The 26995-nt window shown below is 42.6% G+C and overlaps 1 protein-coding gene across 1 annotated transcript in view; it reads left to right on the top strand.

Annotated features, from left to right (window-relative positions):
- Positions 1-26995, top strand: part of TENM1 (teneurin transmembrane protein 1) — an 840365-nt gene that overhangs the window by 618523 nt on the left and 194847 nt on the right. Inside the window, 2 exon segments of the mRNA XM_040405386.1 lie at positions 19301-19420; positions 21023-21284. Of these exon segments, the coding sequence (XP_040261320.1) occupies positions 19301-19420; positions 21023-21284 (382 nt within the window).

The following is a 26995-nucleotide window of genomic DNA, read 5'->3' as shown; positions in this document are numbered from 1 at the left end:
CTTTGGATTGAAGAAAAGTTTAAATCGATGTTTGGCTTACCGTCTAGCGTCTGCTGTCTCCCTATTGCTTCAATGGAGCTTTAAATATTTGCCGGCTTATTCAGTCGCTCCATACAGCAAGCTGGTTTAAATTTCGCGGGAGTTCCAAAGATCGCAGGAGTTACCACTCTGTTCCGCAATTTCCTTTGGTGCAGCTTTCAACGATAAGAATAGTTAATCCTTTACTGTAGAGATTTTCTTCTGTATGGCCATACAGTATTATCGGAGGCTTTTCAATACAGGTACATCACTTGTTTCACCATACGCGTTACGGTTAGATTCACTCTCCCTTCCTTTGACCACTGAGGAAGGGAGAGTGAATCTACCCGTAACACGTATGGTGAAACAAGTGATGTACCTGTATTGAAAATCCTCCGATAATACTGTATGGCCATACAGAAGAAAATCTCTACAGTAAAGGATTAACTATTCTTATCGTCGAAAGCTGCACCAAAGGAAATTGCGGAACAGAGTGGCAACTCCTGCGATCTTTGGAACTCCCGCGAAATTTAAACCAGCTTGCTGTATGGAGCGACTGAATAAGCCGGCAAATATTTAAAGCTCCATTGAAGCAATAGGGAGACAGCAGACGCTAGACGGTAAGCCAAACATCGATTTAAAGTTTTCTTCAATCCAAAGCTCATATCGAGCTTAAAAGGATATGCTATAAGAGACTTTTCACATTATCAGGATTCCTGTGGACACTTTATGAACATATTTCACTCCCAGTGAATACACCTACAGCATTTTCAGTGACATTCAGTTTCCCAAATTGGGATAGATCGCTAGAAGATAATACCCCCTCTTCCCAAATAACAGCATATACTTGAAGTTTTTTGGTGAGATATATACTATTGAATTTATCGACACTATTGAGTCATATGAATATAGTGTCGATCATATCTACCACAATATATGTGACTGTAATGTTGTATATTATTGCTACATTGTTCTTATAAATTTTATTACTTGTATTTTATGGGGATTTAATAAATATTTTCTGCACATGTCAATCTGGTTGCCAAGTGTATGAGTGCTCGCTCATTTTCCTATTACTACATTTGCCTTTAAGAGAGGGTGGGGTGATTCCCTCTATATGAGCTTGCAGAACCATACCTTAACTACTTGCTAGTGAGCCACCACAACCTACCACTAAGAGTTAATAACAATTAATCAATAACTGATATGTACCCTAAAATGGGGTCAGTAAAAACAGAAAAAAAGCCCTCCTAGAGCTAAGTTGGGGGGAAAAAAGTAAAAAAAAAATAGCTTTATTCCTAAGGACCACAAATATGCTGGTGCTAAAGGGGTTCACCATAAACAAAGCAGCAAAAGTGTTGCAACTCACAACCACACCACGGCTGCAAATTGTAAGTGGGCAACAGGACGGGCATCAGAAATTCTAATACCTTTACCAAGAATTGCATTTACTTGGACTACAAAAGTATTTATCGTTATATGCAATTCTTGGTGAAGGTATTAGAATTTCTGACATATAATCTGTTTGGCCATAGGCACTTAATTTGACGTATGTTTTATTTATCAGCAGTGTCCAATTCCCCCACAACGTGCTGCAATGTAGAGTATGTATTGGAGCAAATGATACTTCTGCTACATTTAAAATTATAATTCATATCAAAGCGCTTAGCGCTGTCTTGTTTAGTGTTCATGTCTTACACTGGAAGACGGTACATAAATAATACCGTACACCTACAGGATAAAGCAGCAGCATTCGTCATCATAAAGTCTAATCTTTAACTGGAAATGCTGTCTAATATATATACTCTAATGTGGTGCAGAGCATCAAAATAGTCTATTTTACATAATCATCAGAGGAAGAAATCAATGGAGAGGAGAAACGCTGCTTATGCAATGCAAATAAATGCATTTATAGTGCAGTAGATGGCAAGACACTTTAATTCAGATGTACGTAGAGTAAGAAATCTCCAGCATCTTATAAATGTTGTAACTCAGCATGGTATGTAAAATATGAGATCCAAGGCAAGTCTGTGTTCACAAGGTATGAATGATGGCAAATAAAATAAATGCATCGAGGAGCGCCAAGATAATGCAAAGAATAATGATGGCTGTGATGGATTTATCACAGGAACTTGGGCATTGCATTATATGTGGAATATTAAACAGTGCATTGGAAAGTCGCTTGGAAACAGGGAGGAAAACAAATGAGCCAAGGCATGAAAATAATGGATGGATTATGTCTACGGTTTTACTGTGTGTTCCCGGGCACCAGAGGTTATTGTACACGTTCACATCTATAGACTTCTGGAGAGAAGGGAAGCAGTCGTTGGAATAATTTGGAGCATGCATACAATCATTTCTGCAGTCTAGTATTCTGAAAACCTATCAAGGTTATTATTTTTAGTCCCAATGGTCTTTTAGGTTATAAGGTCCCGGAATCAATAAAAAACTAATTTAATATAGGAGAGAATACATTACAGTGTAACACATATACTGTATGCAAAGGTTTCAGCTTCACTGAACTAGGCATTAAGACGGTTGTTAAATTCAGCTTAGAGACATTCACTGGTGTGTAGAGGTGTTATCTTTTCATATCTGACAGATAATGGCAGAATAATTATCTCCTCACACTCCCACTCTAGGTGCCGCTTTGCTACACAAATGTATAGCTGCTGACTGCAATACCAAAGTAATTCTTGAGGGGGGGGTGATCTGAGTATTATGCTAAATTTATGTGCACTTACCTATCTCTCTTGAATGGCTATGCAGATCCTACTCTAACTTTTTATAGCTTTCAGATTTTTTCAAAGTTATAATTAAAGGCTATGTAGAACTTTGGTTTATTTTTATTCTGCATTCTGCTCATTTTGGGATAAAAATCTTATTTCCATAAGGTTTTTATTAAAAACCTTCAACTTTTTTCCTCTACAACTTTCACTTTCAGTGTATCTGCAGACATTTTTTTTCCCCTTTCTCAATGAATCCTTTAAAGAACAGCACGGACGGCTTGATCTGAGGCCTTTATGCCTGAACGTCAAACTTCTGACACCTCCTAAACACTCATTTAAAGGAAATCTCTCACCGAAGTGCAGTGCAGTCTGCAGGCAGAATGTTATAGAGCAGGAGGAGCTGAGCAGATTGATATTGAATTTTGTGGGAAAATTTTCAGTTTTGTAAAACTTTAATTTAGTTATCTTTGAGTGGCACCACCCACATGGATCCTATGCATAAAAAGAGCAGAGGTTTAAATGAATACATTTTCCAACAAAACTATATATCAATCTGTTAAGGTTTTCCTGTTCTATAACATGCTGCCTACAGACTGCAGTACATTTTTTTGTGACAGGATCCCTTTAAGCTATATTCTTATCAAATTGCTAAGAATTAGAGTTGAGCGAACACCTGGATGTTCGGGTTCTAGAAGTTCGGGTTCGGGATCCGAACCCGATCCGAACTTCGTCCCGAACCCGAACCCCATTGAAGTCAATGGGGACCCGAACTTTTGGGCACTAAAAAGGCTGTAAAACAGCCCAGGAAAGAGCTAGAGGGCTGCAAAAGGCAGCAACATGTAGGTAAATCCCCTGCAAACAAATGTGGATAGGGAAATGAATTAAAATAAAAATAAAAAAAATAAAAATTAACCAATATCAATTGGACAGAGGTCCCATAGCAGAGAATCTGGCTTCACGTCAGCAGAGAATCAGTCTCTTCATGCCATAGCAAAGAATCTGGCTTCATGTCAGCAGAGAATCAGTCTCTTCATGCCATAGCAGAGAATCTGGCTTCATGTCAGCGCAGAATCAGTCTTCATGTCATAGCAGAGAATCAGGCTTCACGTCACCCACCACTGGAACAGGCCACTGTCACACATTTAGGCCCCCGCACCCAGGCAGAGGAGAGAGGTCCCGTAACAGAGAATCTGGCCTTATGTCAGCGCAGAATCTGTATTCATGTCATAGCAGAGAATCAGGCTTCACGTCACCCACCACTGGAACAGGCCACTGTCACACATTTAGGCCCAGGCACCCAGGCAGAGGAGAGAGGTCCCGTAACAGAGAATCTGGCCTTATGTCAGCGCAGAATCTGTATTCATGTCATAGCAGAGAATAAGGCTTCACGTCACCCACCACTGGAACAGGCCACTGTCACACATTTAGGCCACTGTCACACATTTAGGCCCAGGCACCCAGACAGAGGAGAGCGGTCCCGTAACAGAGAATCTGGCCTTATGTCAGTGCAGAATCTGTCTTCATGTCATAGCAGAGAATCAGGCTTCACGTCACCCACCACTGGAACAGGCCACTGTCACACATTTAGGCCCAGGCACCCAGGCAGAGGAGAGAGGTCCCGTAACAGAGAATCTGGCCTTATGTCAGCGCAGAATCTGTATTCATGCCATAGCAGAGAATCAGGCTTCACGTCACCCACCACTGGAACAGGCCACTGTCACACATTTAGGCCTTGGCACCCAGACAGAGGAGAGCGGTCCCGTAACAGAGAATCTGGCCTTATGTCAGCGCAGAATCTGTATTCATGTCATAGCAGAGAATCAGGCTTCACGTCACCCACCACTGGAACAGGCCACTGTCACACATTTAGGCCCAGGCACCCAGGCAGAGGAGAGAGGTCCCGTAACAGAGAATCTGGCCTTATGTCAGCGCAGAATCTGTATTCATGTCATAGCAGAGAATCAGGCTTCACGTCACCCACCACTGGAACAGGCCACTGTCACACATTTAGGCCCCGGCACCCAGACAGAGGAGAGCGGTCCTGTAACAGAGAATCTGGCCTTATGTCAGCACAGAATCTGTCTTCATGTCATAGCAGAGAATCAGGCATCATGTCACCCACCACTGGAAAAGGCCACTGTCACACATTTAGGCCCAGGCACCCAGGCAGAGGAGAGAGGTCCCGTAACAGAGAATCTGGCCTTATGTCAGCACAGAATCTGTCTTAATGTCATAGCAGAGAATCAGGCTTCACGTCACCCACCACTGGAACAGGCCACTGTCACACATTTAGGCCCAGGCACCCAGGCAGAGGAGAGAGGTCCCGTAACAGAGAATCTGGCCTTATGTCAGCGCAGAATCTGTATTCATGTCATAGCAGAGAATCAGGCTTCACGTCACCCACCACTGGAACAGGCCACTGTCACACATTTAGGCCCCCGCACCCAGGCAGAGGAGAGAGGTCCCGTAACAGAGAATCTGGCCTTATGTCAGCGCAGAATCTGTATTCATGTCATAGCAGAGAATCAGGCATCACGTCACCCACCACTGGAACAGGCCACTGTCACACATTTAGGCCCAGGCACCCAGGCAGAGGAGAGAGGTCCCGTAACAGAGAATCTGGCCTTATGTCAGCGCAGAATCTGTATTCATGTCATAGCAGAGAATCAGGCTTCACGTCACCCACCACTGGAACAGGCCACTGTCACACATTTAGGCCCAGGCACCCAGACAGAGGAGAGGTTCATTCAACTTTGGGTTGCCCCGCAATATAATGGTAAAATGAAATTAAAAATAGTATTGAATGAGGAAGTGCCCTGGAGTAGAATAATATATTGTTAAGGGGAGGTAGTTAATATCTAATCTGCACAAGGGATGGACAGGTCCTGTGGGATCCATGCCTGGTTCATTTTTATGAACGTCAGCTTGTCCACATTGGCTGTAGACAGGCGGCTGCGTTTGTCTGTAATGACGCCCCCTGCAGTGCTGAATACACGTTCAGACAAAACGCTGGCCGCCGGGCAGGCCAGCACCTCCAAGGCATAAAAGGCTAGCTCTGGCCACGTGGACAATTTGGAGACCCAGAAGTTGAATGGGGCCGAACCATCAGTCAGTACGTGGAGGGGTGTGCACAGGTACTGTTCCACCATGTTAGTGAAATGTTGCCTCCTGCTAACACGTTCCGTATCAGGAGGTGGTGCAGTTAGCTGTGGCGTGGTGAGAAAACTTTTCCACATCTCTGCCATGCTAACCCTGCCCTCAGAGGAGCTGGCCGTGACACAGCTGCGTTGGCGACCTCTTGCTCCTCCTCTGCCTTCGCCTTGGGCTTCCACTGGTTCCCCTGTGACATTTGGGAATGCTCTCAGTAGCGCGTCTACCAACGTGCGCTTGTACTCGCGCATCTTCCTATCACGCTCCAGTGTAGGAAGTAAGGTGGGCACATTGTCTTTGTACCGGGGATCCAGCAGGGTGGCAACCCAGTAGTCTGCACACGATAAAATGTGGGCACTGCAGCATGTAGTCGCTCATGTGTGCCAGGCTGCCCAGAGGTAAGGACAAGCTGTCCTCTGTGGGAGGCGTATCGTCATCGTCCTGTGTTTCCCCCCAGCCACGCACCAGTGATGGGCCCGAGCTGCTTTGGGTGCCACCCCGCTGTGAACATGCTTCATCCTCATCCTCCTCCACCTCCTCCTCATCCTCATCCTCGTCCTCCTCGTCCTCCAGTAGTAGGCCCTGTCTGGCCACATTTGTACCTGGCCTCTGGTGTTGCAAAAAACCTCCCTCTGAGTCACTTTGAAGAGACTGGCCTGAAAGTGCTAAAAATGACCCCTCTTCCTCCTCTTCCTCCTGGGCCACCTCCTCTTCCATCATCGCCCTAAGTGTTTTCTCAAGGAGACATAGAAGTTGTATTGTAACGCTGATAACGGCGTCATCGCCACTGGCCATGTTGGTGGAGTACTCGAAACAGCGCAACAGGGCACACAGGTCTCGCATGGAGGCCCAGTCATTGGTGGTGAAGTGGGTCTGATCCGCAGTGCGACTGACCCGTGCGTGCTGCAGCTGAAACTCCACTATGGCCTGCTGCTGCTCGCACAGTCTGTCCAGCATATGCAAGGTGGAGTTCCACCTGGTGGGCACGTCGCATATGAGGCGGTGAGCGGGAAGGCCGAAGTTACGCTGTAGCGCAGACAGGCGAGCAGCAGTAGGGTGTGAACGCCGGAAGCGCGAACAGACGGCCCGCACTTTATGCAGCAGCTCTGACATGTCGGGGTAGTTGCGAATGAACTTCTGCACCACCAAATTCAGCACATGCGCCAGGCAAGGGATGTGCGTCAAACCGGCTAGTCCCAGAGCTGCAACGAGATTTCGCCCATTATCGCACACCACCAGGCCGGGCTTGAGGCTCACCGGCAGCAACCACTCGTCAGTCTGTTGTTCTATACCCCGCCACAACTCCTGCGCGGTGTGGGGCCTGTCCCCCAAACATATGAGTTTCAGAATGGCCTGCTGACGTTTACCCCGGGCTGTGCTGAAGTTGGTGGTGAAGGTGTGTGGCTGACTGGATGAGCAGGTGGAAGAAGAGAAGGAGGAAGCTGAGTAGGAGGAGGAGGAGACAGGAGGCAAAGAATGTTGCCCTGCGATCCTTGGCGGCGGAAGCACGTGCGCCAAATAGCTCTCCGCCTGGGGCCCAGGCGCCACTACATTTACCCAGTGTGCAGTTAGGGAGATATAGCGTCCCTGGCCGTGCTTACTGGTCCACGTATCTGTGGTTAGGTGGACCTTGCCACAGATGGCGTTGCGCAGTGCACACTTAATTTTATCGGACACTTGTTTGTGCAGGGAAGGCACGGCTCTCTTAGAGAAGTAGTGGCGGCTGGGAACAACATACTGTGGGACTGCAAGTGACATGAGCTGTTTGAAGCTGTGTGTGTCCACCAGCCTAAATGACAGCATTTCATAGGCCAGTAGTTTAGAAATGCTGGCATTCAGGGCCAGGAATCGAGGGTGGCTAGGTGGGAATTTACGCTTTCTGTCAAATGTTTGTGAGATGGAGAGCTGAACGCTGCCGTGTGACATGGTTGAGATGCTTGGTGACGGAGGTGGTGGTGTTGGTGGTACCTCCCATGTTTGCTGGGCGGCAGGTGCCAACGTTCCTCCAGAGGCAGAGGAAGAGGCCGAGGCGGCGGCAGCAGCAGCAGCAGCAGAAGAGGCCGAGGCGGCGGCAGCAGCAGAAGAGGCCGAGGCGGCAGCAGCAGAAGAGGTAGCAGGGGGAGCCTGAGTGACTTCCTTGTTTTTAAGGTGTTTACTCCACTGCAGTTCATGCTTTGCATGCAGGTGCCTGGTCATGCAGGTTGTGCTAAGGTTCAGAACGTTAATGCCTCGCTTCAGGCTCTGATGGCACAGCGTGCAAACCACTCGGGTCTTGTCGTCAGCACATTGTTTGAAGAAGTGCCATGCCAGGGAACTCCTTGAAGCTGCCTTTGGGGTGCTCGGTCCCAGATGGCGGCGGTCAGTAGCAGGCGGAGTCTCTTGGTGGCGGGTGTTCTGATTTTGCCCACTGCTCCCTCTTTTGCTACGCTGTTGGCTCGGTCTCACCACTGCCTCTTCCTCCGAACTCTGAAAGTCAGTGGCACAACCTTCATTCCATGTGGGGTCTAGGATCTCATCGTCCCCTGCATCGTCTTCCACCCAGTCTTGACCCCTGACCTCCTGTTCAGTCTGCACACTGCAGAAAGACGCAGCAGTTGGCACCTGTGTTTCGTCATCATCAGAGACGTGCTGAGGTGGTATTCCCATGTCCTCATCATCAGGAAAAATAAGTGGTTGTGCGTTAGTGCATTCTATCTCTTCCACCCCTGGGGAAGGGCTAGGTGGATGCCCTTGGGAAACCCTGGCAGCAGAGTCTTCAAACAGCATAAGAGACTGCTGCATAACTTGAGGCTCAGACAGTTTCCCTGATATGCATGGGGGTGATGTGACAGACCGATGGGTTTGGTTTTCATGTGCCATCTGTGCGCTTTCTGCAGAAGACTGGGTGGGAGATAATGTGAACGTGCTGGACCCACTGTCGGCCACCCAATTGACTAATGCCTGTACCTGCTCAGGCCTTACCATCCTTAGAACGGCATTGGGCCCCACCAAATATCGCTGTAAATTCTGCTGGCTACTGGGACCTGAGGTAGTTGGTTCACTAGGACGTGTGGCTGTGGCAGAACGGCCACGTCCTCTCCCAGCACCAGAGGGTCCACTAACACCACCACGACCATGTCCACGTCCGCGTCCCTTATTAGATGTTTTCCTCATTGTTCCCGTTCACCACAATTTTGAGAATTGCAAATTTGGGAATGCTTTTTCAACCCAGAACAAAAAGTCTGCTTTGACGGTCACTACAAATAACTTGACCAGCTAAAACTGTGCAGATTTGGTTAAATAAAGATGTGAGACCTGTTTTTTTTTGCGCTGTGTGAGAGTTATAGGTTTAATCACAGAATGACACTTCTATCAGCACGCTAGCGTGTGTCTTAGGTTTTTCTGAATGATACTATCAATAACTTCAATGGAAGATTTTCTTTTTGGGATAGATTTCAAGTAGGCCTGAAATACCACAAACTAGTTATTTTCAGAATGGCAAATTTGGGAATGCTTTTTCAACCCAGAACAAAAAGTCTGCTTTGACGGTCACTACAAATAACTTGACCAGCTAAAACTGGGCAGATTTGGTTGAATAGAGATGTGAGACCTGTTTTTTTTTGCGCTGTGTGACAGTTATAGGTTTAATCACAGAATGACACTTCTATCAGCACGCTAGCGTGTGTCTTAGGTTTTTCTGAATGATACTATCAATAACTTCAATGGAAGATTTTCTTTTTGGGATAGATTTCAAGTAGGCCTGAAATACCACAAACTAGTTATTTTGAGAATGGCAAATTTGGGAATGCTTTTTCAACCCAGAACAAAAAGTCTGCTTTGACGGTCACTACAAATAACTTGACCAGCTAAAACTGTGCAGATTTGGTTGAATAGAGATGTGAGACCTGTTTTTTTTTGCGCTGTGTGACAGTTATAGGTTTAATCACAGAATGACACTTCTATCAGCACGCTAGCGTGTGTCTTAGGTTTTTCTGAATGATACTATCAATAACTTCAATGGAAGATTTTCTTTTTGGGATAGATTTCAAGTAGGCCTGAAATAACAGAAACTAGTTATTTTGAGAATGGCAAATTTGGGAATACTTTTTCAACCCAGAATAAAAAGTCTGCTTTGACGGTCACTACAAATAACTTGACCAGCTAAAACTGGGCAGATTTGGTTGAATAGAGATGTGAGACCTGTTTTTTTTTGCGCTGTGTGACAGTTATAGGTTTAATCACAGAATGACACTTCTATCAGCACGCTAGCGTGTGTCTTAGGTTTTTCTAAATGATACTATCAATAACTTTAATGGAAGATTTTCTTTTTGGGATAGATTTCAAGTAGGCCTGAAATACCAGAAACTAGTTATTTTGAGAATGGCAAATTTAGGAATGCTTTTTCAACCCAGAACAAAAAGTCTGCTTTGACGGTCACTACAAATAACTTGACCAGCTAAAACAGTGCAGATTTGGTTGAATAGAGATGTGAGACCTGTTTTTTTTTGCGCTGTGTGACAGTTATAGGTTTAATCACAGAATGACACTTCTATCAGCACGCTAGCGTGTGTCTTAGGTTTTTCTGAATGATACTATCAATAACTTCAATGGAAGATTTTCTTTTTGGGATAGATTTCAAGTAGGCCTGAAATACCACAAACTAGTTATTTTCATAATGGCAAATTTGGGAATGCTTTTTCAACCCAGAACAAAAAGTCTGCTTTGACGGTCACTACAAATAACTTGACCAGCTAAAACTGTGCAGATTTGGTTGAATAGAGATGTGAGACTTGTTTTTTTTTGCGCTGTGTGACAGTTATAGGTTTAATCACAGAATGACACTTCTATCAGCACGCTAGCGTGTGTCTTAGGTTTTTCTGAATGATACTATCAATAACTTCAATGGAAGATTTTCTTTTTGGGATAGATTTCAAGTAGGCCTGAAATACCACAAACTAGTTATTTTCAGAATGGCAAATTTGGGAATGCTTTTTCAACCCAGAACAAAAAGTCTTCTTTGACGGTCACTACAAATAACTTGACCAGCTAAAACTGTGCAGATTTGGTTGAATAGAGATGTGAGACCTGTTTTTTTTTGCGCTGTGTGACAGTTATAGGTTTAATCACAGAATGACACTTCTATCAGCACGCTAGCGTGTGTCTTAGGTTTTTCTGAATGATACTATCAATAACTTTAATGGAAGATTTTCTTTTTGGGATAGATTTCAAGTAGGCCTGAAATACCACAAACTAGTTATTTTGAGAATGGCAAATTTGGGAATGCTTTTTCAACCCAGAACAAAAAGTCTGCTTTGACGGTCACTACAAATAACTTGACCAGCTAAAACTGTGCAGATTTGGTTGAATAGAGATGTGAGACCTGTTTTTTTTTGCGCTGTGTGACAGTTATAGGTTTAATCACAGAATGACACTTCTATCAGCACGCTAGCGTGTGTCTTAGGTTTTTCTGAATGATACTATCAATAACTTTAATGGAAGATTTTCTTTTTGGGATAGATTTCAAGTAGGCCTGAAATACCACAAACTAGTTATTTTCAGAATGGCAAATTTGGGAATGCTTTTTCAACCCAGAACAAAAAGTCTGCTTTGACGGTCACTACAAATAACTTGACCAGCTAAAACTGTGCAGATTTGGTTGAATAGAAATGTCAGGTCTATTTTTTAGGCGCTGGGTGACAGTTATAGGTTTAATCACAGAATGACACTTCTATCAGCACGCTAGCGTGTGTCTTAGGTTTTTCTGAATGATACTATCAATAACTTTAATGGAAGATTTTCTTTTTGGGATAGATTTCAAGTAGGCCTGAAATACCACAAACTAGTTATTTTCAGAATGGCAAATTTGGGAATGCTTTTTCAACCCAGAACAAAAAGTCTGCTTTGACGGTCACTACAAATAACTTGACCAGCTAAAACTGTGCAGATTTGGTTGAATAGAAATGTCAGGTCTATTTTTTAGGCGCTGGGTGACAGGGTCAACTTGCCCCTGATGTAATATATGGCCAAAAAATAACCAGACTGTTGATGGTTAAATGCACTTCGGTGACACAGGCTCAGCCTGCAGCTGATGTAGTATATGGCCAAAAAATAATCAGACTGTTGATGGTTAAATGCACTTGGGTGAAACAGGCTCAGCCTGCAGCTGATGTAGTATATGGCCAAAAAATAACCAGACTGTTGATGGTTAAATGCACTTCGGTGACACAGGCTCAGCATGCAGCTGATGTAGGATATAGCACAAAATAACCACACTATCGATGGTTAAATACACTTGGTGATAGCTCGTGCTGGCGCACCACAATTCACAAAATGGCCGCCGATCACCCCAGAAAAAAAGTGATCTAATAACGCTCTGGGCAGCCTCAAAAAAGTGAGCAAGTCGATATTATCACTTCAATGATCCACAGCTGCAGATCGATCACAGAATGAAGTCTTTTGGAGGAGTCAATCTGCCTAATCTCGCCCTAACGTCGCAGCTGCAACCTCTCCCTATACTGATCATAGCAGAGTGACGTGCGGCGCTACGTGACTCCAGCTTAAATAGAGGCTGGGTCACATGGTGCACTGGCCAATCACAGCCATGCCAATAGTAGGCAAGGCTGTGATGGCCTCTTGGGGCAAGTAGTATGACGCTTGTTGATTGGCTGCTTTGCAGCCTTTCAAAAAGCGCCAAGAAAGCGCCGAACACCGAACCCGAACCCGGACTTTTACGAAAATGTTCGGGTTCGGGTCCGTGTCACGGACACCCCAAAATTCGGTACGAACCCGAACTATACAGTTCGGGTTCGCTCATCCCTACTAAGAATGTATCTATAATGAGTGTTTATATGCTGCTACAAATACAGATAAGGGTTACAGATCTGGCCGTCAGAGAGCAGCTATCAACTATCATACTAAGCTTCAGGGACCAGTTGTGATGGGCTAATTCTGAAACCTTAGGCACCATCTTCTGATTTACAGAGGTAGCAGGGCTTAGTTATTCGTGGCAGCCAAGCTGATTTTATGTCATGAATTCTATGCTCCATGACTTCATAATGAACATTGGAAGATATATGTGAAGAAACAAGTACTGCATAGGTAGTACATTAATAACAAAGAAAGATCAGGTATTATGTAATTCTCTCAACTTTGGTGGTTGCGAGAAGTAAAATGTAGAGATCATTTGGGTGAGCTGAAGTGCTCGTCACAGATTCCTTACAGACGTCACACATGGAAAAAAAAAAAAAAAAGAGACGTATACACGAGCACCAGACATCGACGATCCTTGAAATACTTTAAACTTTATTCCAATGAGTGACGCATTTTGGGCATTATCTCTTTCTTCAGACAAACAATGGACATGAACGCATGAATGGATGTCCATGGATTTTCTGAAGAAAGGGATAATCCCTGAAACATGTCACTCGTTGGAATAAAATTTCAAGTGTCTGGCGCTCGTGTACAAGTCTTTTTTGGGGGATTTTCATACTCCAGCAATTTCTTTATATTCGCTTCACAATTATCGTCACTTCATCTCCACTGAGTACATGTGTTATTTCTATCATGCAAGAGGTATAAGTGGCTGCCAAACATTTCTGAAATTGACATTTCTCATAGAAAATAAAGTGCCTGACACAAGAAAAGTAACCAATCATAGGCTTGTTTCAGACATCCTGGCCACATTTAAGTGGAACCCATTGATGACCTATGTCAAGCCCGTTCAGCAGTGGTAGATTCTAGTTATTGAGGTTATTATATGGACAGTAAAATCGGAATCCATTATGGGCATTTGAAACTAGCCCAAAGCCTTATTCACACATTTGTGTCCTGTGTGAAAAACTGTCACTTGTCCATGAAGTATCCATTTTTGGTCCGTGTCCACTTCTTTGCCCACCATGTGCCATCCAGTTTCTATGTGCACTACTAGGCTAAAAAGGGGATTTCTCTAGCATTTCATACCAATAGTTAATGAAATACATTCTGGCGATATTGCATTATTCATAAGCCAGGGGCTAGCAGACTGACAGCATGAGACGGACCTACAAAGTCCCTATGGTCTGGTTGCTCCTGTATTATTATAATAATAATAATAATAATAATATATACAGTAGTATGATAATATATATTAGTAGCTTGTGAATTATGCAGTTTTTATGCAAATTTCTACCAAAGCCAAGGTACCATTTAATCAATTGTAGGAACAGTTTTAGGGCGGCCATACACATTCAGCAGCTGTCAGATGAACGACCATTTGGCCGAAAGCTATGTCTCTCTCCTGACATTTCCTGGCTCCCTATACACATACTGTACATGTTCTGCTTGGCCAAACATGCATATGTTTTCAAATAGGGATAGGAGAGAAAGCCACTGCCAGACTCCTGTGGCAGCAGCTCATCTCCAAGAAGAACCCAAAAAATAGGGCGAAAATATTTTGCCCGATCCTTCTCCCTGACATCATCCGTCGGGGGAAAGCCGCACACATTAGACTGTCAGCCAAATGCTTTGTTCTTGGCAGGTTTGGATGGAAATAAACTAATGTATATGGGAGCCTTTAGATATCTTAACATTTTTTTTTAAGTTAATAAGAAATATTACTGTGTTGCTGCATTCTTTTGTAGCTATGACATTTATCCATTATGAAATCCCACAGTGTTGAATTCTATGGACCGTGCTTTGAATTACTTAGTGACAAAAATCGACCAGTTTAGTCATCTCTGAATAGAATTCAAGTTGTATGGGGTCATGCCCCCTGTAAATTTCAATAGAAAATGTTTTACCATACATCTCTTCAATGTGAGTAGTAATATAATGTTGTCCTAGTCCTGAGCCAAATCTAACTAGATCTTCTCTCCAGGGTGAGATTATGCCTGTAGGGAAGAATTATAAGATATAATCAGATAAGATTTGTATGATAACAGAATGCAGATTTTTGTTAGCTTAAACAATTATTTCTGTGGGACATCTGTTGAAAGTATATCATGAAATGTGTCCTCTTTCCTTTTCCGCTGTTTGTGTTCCCTTGTAATGCATGAATTTGTGTTGAATAGGAACATGGTCTAAAAGCACATGCAGATTTTTATTAACCTGCTTAGGGCTCACGCACACGAACGTATTTTATTTCCGTGTCCATTCCGTTTTTTTTGCAGACCGTATACAGAATCATTCATTTCAATGGGTCCCCATACGTTTCCATATGTCCATATTTCCGTTCCGCAGAAAAATAGAACATGTCCTATTATTGTCCGCATTACAGACAAAGATAGGACTGTTCTATTGCACAAGGACGTCATCCGTATTTTTTGCATACGGTCATGTGTGCATAAGGCCTTAATTTCAGATCATTTTTGGCATATTAGAGCATTTGTATTGTGGTTTTGTATGTAAATGCCTTATACAGTGTTACATTAGATATTCCAATGTTTTAGTACACATGCTAAAAAAGGGTTATACTTAAAAATATAATTACCATGATGCATACAAACTTTCCCATGTGTAGCATACCCTTGTACGTGCACATATATTTTTTCTCAGGCAATAGTGAAGTAAATAATGTAGTCCTAGACCAACAATTAATATTCATTTGACATCCAATTTTGGTGGCACACACTGTATCTGTGTCACTCACCGGTCATGAAAAGTGCCAAGAAAAGGAGGGAGTGAATATGGCTTAATATTTTAAACAGATTTATTAAAATCAGAAAATGGCGGGCAACTGTCTTTGTTTACCCACAGCAACCAACCACGCAGCTCTCATTTCTTATGTTCCTTAGTGTGCTCTTAAAAACTGAAAGTTATGCTGTGATTGTTTTCTGTGGACAACAAAGACCACTTTTCTTTTAGGTGGATTCTTGAATCTGAACCAAGAGGTATATTTGAGCAACACTACATGCTCTATAGTGGTGGAAACCAAGTACCCAACATGCAACCTAAAACCCACTTATTTATCACAAAGTGCCAACACAGCAAGATAACCTGAATAATGAATGGGGGCACTGGGGGGGTCATTATACTGTGTGGGGCCACTGGGGAGGCCATTATACCGTATGGGGGGGCCTATGTTTCTATAAGGTAAAAGAGGAGAGAATATTTAAAAGAAGAAAAACTGCTACAAGAGGACATAGTTTTAAATTAGAGGGGCAAAGGTTTAAAAGTAATATAAGGAAGTATTACTTTACTGAGAGAGTAGTGGATGCATGGAATAGCCTTCCTGCAGAAGTGGCAGCTGCAAATACAGTGGAGGAGTTTAAGCATGCATGGGATAGGCATAAGGCCATCCTTAATATAAGATAGGGCCAGGGGCTATCCATAGTATTTAGTATATTGGGCAGACTAGATGGGCCAAATGGTTCTTATCTGCCAACACATTCTATGTTTCTATGTTTCACTTGGGGTCATTATACAGTGTAAGCGGGTCTCACACAGTATAATGACCCCCCAGGGGTCCCCTTACATACCTATCATTGCTGGAGTGCAGGGGAGCTGCATACATACCAACTTTTGAAAAACACAAAGAGAGACAAGATGTGCGCCAATTGTTTTCATACTATTCTACGTCTCTAACTCCGCCCAAAACATTCGGTAATTATAGAAACCCAGTCATCTTTATACCCCCACATAATAATTCTTGCCCCCTTGTGAAAGCACACAGTAGTAATATCCACATTGTGCCTCTCACAATAGTTATGCCTAGATATGCCCCCTTCACAGTAGTCAGATTATGTGCCCCCTCACAGTAGATGACAGATTATGTGCCCCCTTCACAGTAGTTATGCCATATTATGTGCCCCTTTGACAGTAATTATGACATATTATATGCCTCCTCACAGTAGTTATGAAAGATTATGTGCCCCCTTCAGAGAATATGAAAAAAACAAACTGTACTCACCTGGTTTTCCTGATGTTCAGATGCCGGCACTCCACAGCAGCAGCATGAAACTGCTGGACATCACGCTACAGTGTAGGGGGCGGAGCATACAGCTGACTCCTGGCTCTTCCTGCACAGCAGCGCAATGTGTGACGGTACATCGTGCTGCTGAGGAGCACCGGCTGAGGTCATGTTGTCACTGCTGGTCTGGAGGAGAGAAGGAGTGCAGGGAGATGAGCTGCGGTTAGTGAATAAAAGGACCGTCGGCTCCCCTGCACTCAAGCAATGAGCGCTTTCATCCGTATTGATGGAAGCACTCATTGCAGCCGGCCCTGCATGTGTGCCCACAGAGAGGACTCTGAGTGCCCACACTGGCACACGTGCCATAGGTTCACCACCACGATTCAATATAAACTGCACTTCCACTTCTTAATATTTAGTATAGCCAGCCTTATTATAAAATAGGAACTCTTGAGTAAGATGTCTATACCAAATAATGGGAAGAGGGTATCAAAATAAACTATTAGCAAATTCAGCCTCTAATGCCACCAGATGTAAGGCAGCTATCCTATAAGTCAATATTCGACCTTTTAAACAAGCCTTGAGACATGACTTGGATAATAAATAAGCCAGAACCTCATCTGCAGACAGCTGTTTCAGGGTGATTGCCCCTCATCAGAGCAGAGCGTACTGGCTTAAGTGGGTGGGAGGCCTAGGTAAGGACTTGGGGGATACTATATCTCTTCATGGAGAGCCCCTAAATTACATGAGAAGTCTTGTAGGCCAGACAAAGTCCTCTGTAATTCGGGTAAGAGAGTATGCAAATGGACTCTTAGCAAGCTCTGCCTATAATGCCACCAGATTTAAAGTAGCTATCCTATAAGCTAATGTTTAACCTTTTAAACAGGCCTTGAGAAATGACTTGGATCATGTACCAAATAATGAAACCAAGGAAACAAAGTGCATGATAGGGTATGTCAAGCGTTTTTAAATTGTAGTAGAGCCTGCAGAAAATCTGTCTGCGATCTACAATAGAGAGATTCAGTAACAGACTATATAAAAAACATGTTCATGAAAGTAGACCCTTCCTTCTCTTATTCAGATGTGTTGTTAAAGGAGGAGGCAGGCAGAGGTAGCAATCGCACCTGGTGGTGGTGCCTGAGGAGACCCAAAAGAAGGCAACAGTATTATGAATGGCACATGACACAGTGAGTGGGTGGCCCTGTTACAGAGAGTGCATTGGGGGTAAGGAGCTTCAGGTTCACCACTGCTCTTCCCGTTTAACCTCCTTCTGTGAGTTATCGTATTATTTTTTAGAAATGGCATGATTTGTAATACCATATATCTTTAGTTTATCTACCTCTCTGTAGTCTTATTCAATTCTACCTGAATCACACAATGTAAAGTTATAACATTTGTTGTACTGGATCTAAACTGAACATTTCAAGGTGTTCCACAATCTGGGTGGCACCTCGCTGGTTAAGGGCTCTTTCACACTTGCGTTGTTGGGTTCCGGCATAGAGTTCCGTCGGCGGGGCTCTATGCCAGAAGAATCCTGATCAGGATTATCCCAATGCATTCTGAATGGAGAGAAATCCGTTCAGGATACATCAGGATGCCTTCAGTTCCGGAACGGAACGTTTTTTGGCCGGAGAAAATACCGCAGCATGCTGCGCTTTTTGTTCCGGCCAAAAATCCTGAACACTTGCCGCAAGGCCGGATCCGGAATTAATGCCCATTGAAAGGCATTAATCTGGATCCGGCCTTAAGCTAAACGTCGTTTCGGCGCATTACCGGATCCGACGTTTAGCTTTTTCTGAATGGTTACCATGGCTGCCAGGACGCTAAAGTCCTGGTTGCCATGGTAAAGTGTAGTGGGGAGTGGGGGAGCAGTATACTTACCGTCCGTGCGGCTCCCGGGGCGCTTCAGAGTGACGTCAGGGCGCCCCACGCTCATGGATGACGTGTCGCATGGATCACGTCATCCATGCGCATGGGGCGCTCTGACGTTATTCTGGAGCACCCCGGGAGCCGCACGGACTGTAAGTATACTGCTCCCCCGCTCCCCACTACTACTATGGCAGCCAGACTTTAATAGCATCCTGGGTGCCATAGTAACACTGAACGCATTTTGAAGACGGATCCGTCTTCAAATGCTTTCAGTTCACTTGCGTTGTTACGGATCCGGCGGGCACCTCCGGCAAATGGAGTGCACGACGGATCCGGACAACGCAAGTGTGAAAGAGCCCTTAGTAGGTATGGTATATTGTGAAAGGGTGGTGGAGGTAGGCAAATAGTGGACAAGCTTTCTTAGTACATTGAGGAGATAAACTGTCATCAAGGTATTAAACCCCCAATATGGGCTTTAAATAAAAAATAAAAAAACCTTGATTTAGGTTTTTTATTTTTTAAATAAAAAAAAAAACTAAATCAAGACCCCTACTGCATATTACGTACATCCCATATCTGTTAAACCAGCGGAAGTAGGCATTTTTCTTATATCATACTGTTAAGAATCTATAAAATTGATTTAACTTAGTAATAATTTTCTTTCTTTCAGTCGTGCCTGTGTAATTCGGGGTCAAGTAGTAGCAGTGGATGGGACACCGTTGGTAGGTGTCAATGTCAGCTTTGCACATCACAATGACTATGGATATACAATCAGTCGTCAAGACGGAAGGTACAAGTGTTGTTAACCGTTTTCCAATTAATACTGAGCATCTCTATTAAAATATTGATATCTTGTATATATAAAGGCAATGTCGAGCCCATTTTCATTACTTTATTTATAGTCCTGTACTTGATTTATAGCAAGCCTGTAAGTCTACCCTTGGTTCGCAATGACATACTGAAATTTGGCCATGAATTAATAACATCCATTTTATTGAATTCTGAACTGGTATATATTTTCCTATCAATCGTAACAATGGCTTGCTTTGAAAATCACTGAGAAATAGAAAAGCTATATTGTGTGTGATGAGGAACTAGCAATTGCTGGTTTGGAAGTGCAAATTGTGGAAGTAGGCTTTGGTACTTTAGCATTGACTACTTAGCCACAAATAGATATCATGAATGCCCCTGCATACATTATGAACCTAATTATTATATATTACCAGACTGCTGAAGTTTTGATCATTGATCAAAATAGATCATTGGAATTACATAGATTTATTGGAATGTTTTGCTAGGTGACCCCTAGAAACTTTCATTCATCAAATTCATTTATGACCTCTGAAAAAAGCTGACCCACAAAAATTTCACTGGGGCAAAATAAACTAAAGTTAAAGGACGTTTTAAGTTTCAATGTTTGTCTGAAGTAACCTCATTTAAAAGCCCAATTTCTCCTTTGATTACTAGACTACCATGAAACGCTTATCATTTATCTCACATTATACTTGTCTATCAGAAGCAGATGTAGACATCATTATTGACCTGCCTTGTCTTTTATGTGTCATTGTGGAGCATGTTTCGGTATCACTTACACCGGTGAATTTTAATATATGACTGTAGATATTTAAATGTACGCACCTAAAGAGTTTTCTAGGACTTACTGTATATAGTGAAGACATATCTTCAAGATAATGTCTGATTAGTAGCAATCTAACTCACCAATCAGCTGTTTGAAATGATACTACACTCTGTGGAGCTGCAGTGTGTTTGTAGTATACCGCGCACCGTGCTGTACATTGTATAGTGGCAGTGCTTGGTATTGCAACTCAATCCCATTCATTTGAATGGACTGAGTTGCACAAGGGCCATGTGACAAATGAGCATAATTTCACAGGCTACGGAAGAGGCCGCAGTATTCATCAGCAGGGTCCCTTCCGACAACTGATCAGTAGGGGTAGCAGGAGTCCAACCCCTACCCATGAGGATAGGTCATCAATATTTAAGAGCTAGAGAACCCATTCAATTGTAGAATGTCATGAATTTTTACAACAGTAATATCTCTTCACATGGCTGTAATATCAATCTGATTGATACAGTATGGCTTATATAGAACTTTATGGATATGTATTGTATCTCTTTGTGGCTGTATTTTTAGACAGAGTTTTTTTTACATAGATTTTGGTACAAAAAAACTAGAAGCATTGCTTCGTGGATACCCCATAAGACAACATGTGAAATATCTATGGGTCTGAGATAAGGACCAAAGTAGACTCAGTGTGCCACTCATACAGGCTCTGTGCAGTGCTCTGTGCATGGACCCTAAGAATGTAACACTATAATAAAATTGTCAGATTCACTCATTGTATCTTTTTTTCTTTCTTCATTGTTATAGTTTTGACCTTGTCACGCTTGGTGGCATATCTATCACTTTAGTCTTTGAAAGATCACCCTTCATTGCTGTGAAGAGAACACTGTGGCTTCCTTGGAATAAATTCATTGTGGTTGACAAGGTGGTTATGCAGAGGTCAGAGACAGAGACCCCACTATGTGATATCAGTAGTTTCATCAACCCAAATCCAGTTGTTCTCCCTTCACCATTGACAACATTTGCTGGCTCGTGTTCACAAAGAGGACCTGTCATCCCTGAACTCCAGGTATGTTCATTTCAAATACACTTTGTATACATTTACCTAGACACAAGGTGGCATTAAGTGCATACATTTTATTTACTAGGTTTGTCAAGTCTGAATTCCTTCCATCTAGCTTAATGTTACTCAACACGTTTAGATGTGCTTTTTGGTGTTTCTTATAGATAGTTGCCCTCATCATCCTTGTTGCTAAGTAACAGTCTTGGTGCAATGTGAAGAATATGACCACAGTCCGTGACACTTGTGACAAAACTGTGTCCAGGGATGGATTACTCTCAGTAATGAGGCAGTCTGCAATGGTCCCAAAAGCCTGTGCCTATGACCTCCCCAAAGAAAACAGTTTAAGAACTGCTCTATTATTTCCAGTACCCTTTTTTAATACTTTCAAAGGTTTTTACTGAACTTTCTTGAAATGAAAAGCATATTTTAATTTAATATAATAGAATTCCTCTTATCCTTAATATTTTAGTCTGTCATGCATGGCATGATCAAAATGGTTACAATTAGTAAAGGAATACTAATAACACCAGGGATGAAGACATTAAGGAGGGACATTATCAAGCCCTGCATGCCAAAATTCTGGTTTCAAAAAGACGCAAGTAGGGGTTTTATGACTTTTAGCGGTCAATTTTGCAACTTTTTGGGCACCACCTACAGATTTGTAGTGAAAATTTGAACACAGTTTCAGAGTAGGTCACTTTTGTGTCACATTTAGGAAGTCAGACTTTTCTTTAAAAAAAAGTTGCAAAAGTTGCACACTAGGTATACTTTTACTGAAATAAGTGTAACCACATTGCACCTGTGCTAAATTTATTATTACTGTGCACCATTTTCATAAATTTGGTGCAGGTGTGCATAGCAATGCCAGTCTAAAAACTAACCTCAGCTACACTTACAATAATAAATCCCCCCTAAGTTATTAAAGGTTAATCATAGCTGATCTTACAGTACATGGTGCACTTTGCAGTATCTTCTATAAGTACCCCCTCTAGTGATGAGCTAATTTCTCAAAAATCATTTCGGGTCAGATTTGGTCTAACTGGCTATCAGTTTTTATTAATTCCTAATAAATACGGTCTGAATCGAAAGTGCCCTGATTGCCATGAAAAGTTGTGTATTACACTCTGGGACTGTATCCAACCTCTTTCAAACTCTTTAATATCAAGACAGCATTAGTAATGACAAGCTGACTGCAACATATATGTCTATGGATAAACAGATGCCAGCCAGTGGTGGCAAACAGGCTTTCAAAATTAAAGAAATTATGGCAGATGCCTTCTTCTCCGTCTTTTGATTAGTAAAATGGTGGCCACTATTTTGAGAGATTCATCCTAGACGAGTAAGAAAAGTTTCAGATTTGTCAAAATTTATTTATTTGAAGTTGATGTAGAATCAATTTGCTAATCTATAGCCCCCTCTCTATTGAGTACCATAAAGTCCCTAAATATTAGTATGGTACAGTGTGCAATAACATGGGATAAATTATAATTTCTTCAGCATCACCCTCTAACACAGGGACAGTGTTTCGTCACCTTTTCGAGATCATGGATGCATTACGGAACCCACCAAACATCTGTTTTAAAGACAATAGTAATAAAAGTTACGTTTTATCTTTATACTACTTATGGATCTTATAGTGTAGTTCTGTATCCAGTGTCCCTTAATGTAGGATGTGGTTTGCAAGCCTCACACCCATTGTTGTCTTCTTCATTGGTCATAATTTATGTTTTCTGTGTGACCACACAAGTTGAGCACCAAAAATATCACTATTAAGCTCAATAATATCATATCATTTCATGCAATATATGATAGTTAACTGATTAGATTTGGCTTTTGGTATTGAGAGAGAGTTCTGCTATATCAATGGGCTTTTGATTTTTTTTTTATTGTATTACTATGTGTAATAATATTCTATATATATATCCAGAAAAGTTCAGAAGTAGACTTCTAGTAGCATAGGTGATTAACAATGAACATTGAAGTTGCATTTTCAACTTGAGATGAGCAAATATTTTCTAAACAAAATAAAATTTGTCTTGAATTCCTCAAAAAAAAAAAATTTTTGCAAAATCCAAATCTTTTGGCATTTGATTAAGATGAATCTCTCAAAATGGCAGCCACCATTTTTCAGATTAGAAGACAGAGAAGATAGCATCTGCAACCAAAAAAGGTATAATTTGAAGACCATGTCATAATTTAAAAATAAAATCCATCAGTGCAGTGTGCTTTCAGACAGGCTGATTTTTACCACTGGCTACCATGTGTTTGCCCATAGGTATGTTAGTGTCACTTTTACTTAACTAATGCTGTCTTGGCATTAAAGAGCTTGAAAGGGGTTGGATAAGTCCTGTGAGACCTCAAAGTATCAGACATTACTTTTCAGAGCAATCTGAGGACTTTTGATTCTGGTCCAGTTTATTCATACACAAATCACATAAAGTCAACCAAATTGTTTGAATTAAACCCAAACGAATTTCAAAAAATTCACTCATCTCTAAGTTCAACTGAGAACTGTAAGCTTATTAGAGAGTGGACTAATTTGCATACAATTGTCATCATTATAACAATAATAATAATAATAATAACAATGTAAAACAGTAATATGGAAGTACAACAAATCTAGCTAGTGCTATTATTGGTTGCTTGGAGTATCTTGACATACTTACGAGAAGAAGACATGATCCTTCTAAGCTTCAGTGTTTTAGGCTACTTTCACATTAGCGTTTTTGCTGGATCCGGCAGGGCTCAGCAAAAACGCTTCCATTACTGATGATACAACCATCTGCATCAGTTATGAACGGATCTGGTTGTATTATCTTTAACATAGCCAAGACAGATTCGTCATGAACTCCATTGAAAGTCAAAGGGGGACAGATCCGTTTTCTATTGTGTCAGATTGTATCCGAGAAAACGGATCCGTCCCCATTGACTTTGTGGGTCATGACGGATCCGTCTTGCTCAGCATCCCAGGACAGAAAGCAAACCACCGCATGATGCGGTTTGCTCTCCGGTATGAAAACGGAAAGCATTTTGGAGCATTCCGTTCTGTTCAGTTAAGTTTTGTCCCCATTGACAATGAATGGGGACAAAACTGAAGCATTTTTTTTACGGTATTGAGACCCTATGACGGATCTGAATACCGGAAAATAGTAACGCTAGTGTGAAAGTAGCCTTATTTCAATATATTACACCAATGGAGCTTATTCGGATCTAGCAGCCCTTGTGTAAGGTAGCACACTTCAATACATCTATTGTTTATTACAATGCATTGTACGTCCATGGTAAAATGTTATTTTTTTTTCAAAGTTGTAATATAACAGAAAATGTTTTTCTTTAGAGACTCCTTCACCAAATTTTTGGTTTTCTTGTGAACTGTAGTTTGTATGAATTTTCCTAATATTTATTCCTTACTGCTACAAATAATACTCTAACTCTTACAGATGAATCCCTGAGAAAGCCCATAGAACTGTGCAATCTTTGAGTTTGACCCCTAAGATTTACTTCATGCGGGCTTAATATACATCCTCTTATTTTGACACACTTATTGCATCTTCCTTTTTATCATCTCCACAGTCAATAACATAAATCTAGGCTGCTGCATCCAGCTACAAATACTTTTCATCTAGAACAGATGCTCAGTTACTGAACACAACCAGTCTCATGTTTAGCTTGTATTCCTACTACCTAATTTATTTATTTATTCAGTCACATCATATATATTTATGGTGTGTATGTATATATTATTTGTTTGCTATATATATATACATATATACTGATTAGCCATAACATTATATTGTTTTGATGCTGATGGCCAATGTTAATGGAGCATGAGATGCTCCGATGCTAGCCTCAGGGGGGCTGCCTGGGTGAAAATAAGGGTATGTCCGGGTTCAGCTCTAAACCCGAACAACCCCTTTAACCACCTCCGGACCGCCGTACGCAGCGACGCGTCCTGGAGGTGGTTGATTGATTCCGACTGGATGCGCCGGCGCGTCCTCTCGCGAGACGCGAGATTTCCTGTGAACGCGCGCACACAGGCGCGCGCGCTCACAGGAACGGAAGGTAAGAGAGTGGATCTCCAGCCTGCCAGCGGCGATCGTTTGCTGGCAGGCTGGAGATGTGATTTTTTTTAACCCCTAACAGGTATATTAGACGCTGTTTTGATAACAGCGTCTAATATACCTGCTACCTGGTCCTCTGGTGGTCCCCTTTGTTTGGATTGACCACCAGAGGACACAGGTAGCTCAGTAATATGTTGCACCAAGCACCACTACACCACCCCCCCGTCACTTATTAACCCCTTATTCCCCCTTGATCACCCTTGATCACCCTTGATCACCCCATATAGACTCCCTGATCACCCCCTGTCATTGATTACCCCCCTGTCATTGATCACACCCCTGTAAAGCTCCATTCAGACGTCCGCATGATTTTTACGGATCCACTGATAGATGGATCGGATCCGCAAAACGCATACGGACGTCTGAATGGAGCCTTACAGGGGCGTGATCAATGACTGTGGTGATCACCCCATATAGACTCCCTGATCACCCCCCTGTCATTGATTACCCCCCTGTCATTGATCACACCCCTGTAAAGCTCCATTCAGACGTCCGCATGATTTTTACGGATCCACTGATAGATGGATCGGATCCGCAAAACGCATACGGACGTCTGAATGGAGCCTTACAGGGGCGTGATCAATGAATGTGGTGATCACCCCATATAGACTCCCTGATCACCCCCCTGTCATTGATTACCCCCCTGTCATTGATCACAACCCTGTAAAGCTCCATTCAGACGTCCGCATGATTTTTACGGATCCACTGATAGATGGATCGGATCCGCAAAACGCATACGGACGTCTGAATGGAGCCTTACAGGGGCGTGATCAATGACTGTGGTGATCACCCCATATAGACTCCCTGATCACCCCCCTGTCATTGATTACCCCCTGTCATTGATCACACCCCTGTAAAGCTCCATTTAGACGTCCGCATGATTTTTACGGATCCACTGATAGATGGATCGGATCCGCAAAACGCATACGGACGTCTGAATGGAGCCTTACAGGGGCGTGATCAATGACTGTGGTGATCACCCCATATAGACTCCCTGATCACCCCCCTGTCATTGATTACCCCCCTGTCATTGATCACACCCCTGTAAAGCTCCATTCAGACGTCCGCATGATTTTTACGGATCCACTGATAGATGGATCGGATCCGCAAAACGCATACGGACGTCTGAATGGAGCCTTACAGAGGCGTGATCAATGACTGTGGTGATCACCCCATATAGACTCTCTGATCACCCCCCTGTCATTGATCACCCCTCTGTCATTGATCACCCCGCTGTCATTGATCACCCCCCTGTAAGGCTCCATTCAGACATTTTTTTGGCCCAAGTTAGCGGAAATTATATATTTTTTTCTTACAAAGTCTCAGATTCCACTAACTTGTGTCAAAAAATAAAATCTCACATGAACTCACCATACCCCTCACGGAATCCAAATGCGTAAAATTTTTTAGACATTTATATTCCAGACTTCTTCTCACGCTTTAGGGCCCCTAGAATGCCAGGGCAGTATAAATACCCCACATGTGACCCCATTTCGGAAAGAAGACACCCCAAGGTATTCCGTGAGGGGAATATTGAGTCCATGAAAGATTGAAATTTTTGTCCCAAGTTAGCGGAAAGGGAGACTTTGTGAGAAA

The sequence above is a fragment of the Bufo bufo genome, chromosome 8, assembly GCF_905171765.1.
Source record: "Bufo bufo chromosome 8, aBufBuf1.1, whole genome shotgun sequence".
In the NCBI taxonomy this organism is placed as follows: domain Eukaryota; kingdom Metazoa; phylum Chordata; class Amphibia; order Anura; family Bufonidae; genus Bufo; species Bufo bufo.
The sequence above is the reverse complement of the archived record's forward strand: the minus strand, read 5'-3'. Positions and strand labels throughout refer to the sequence as shown.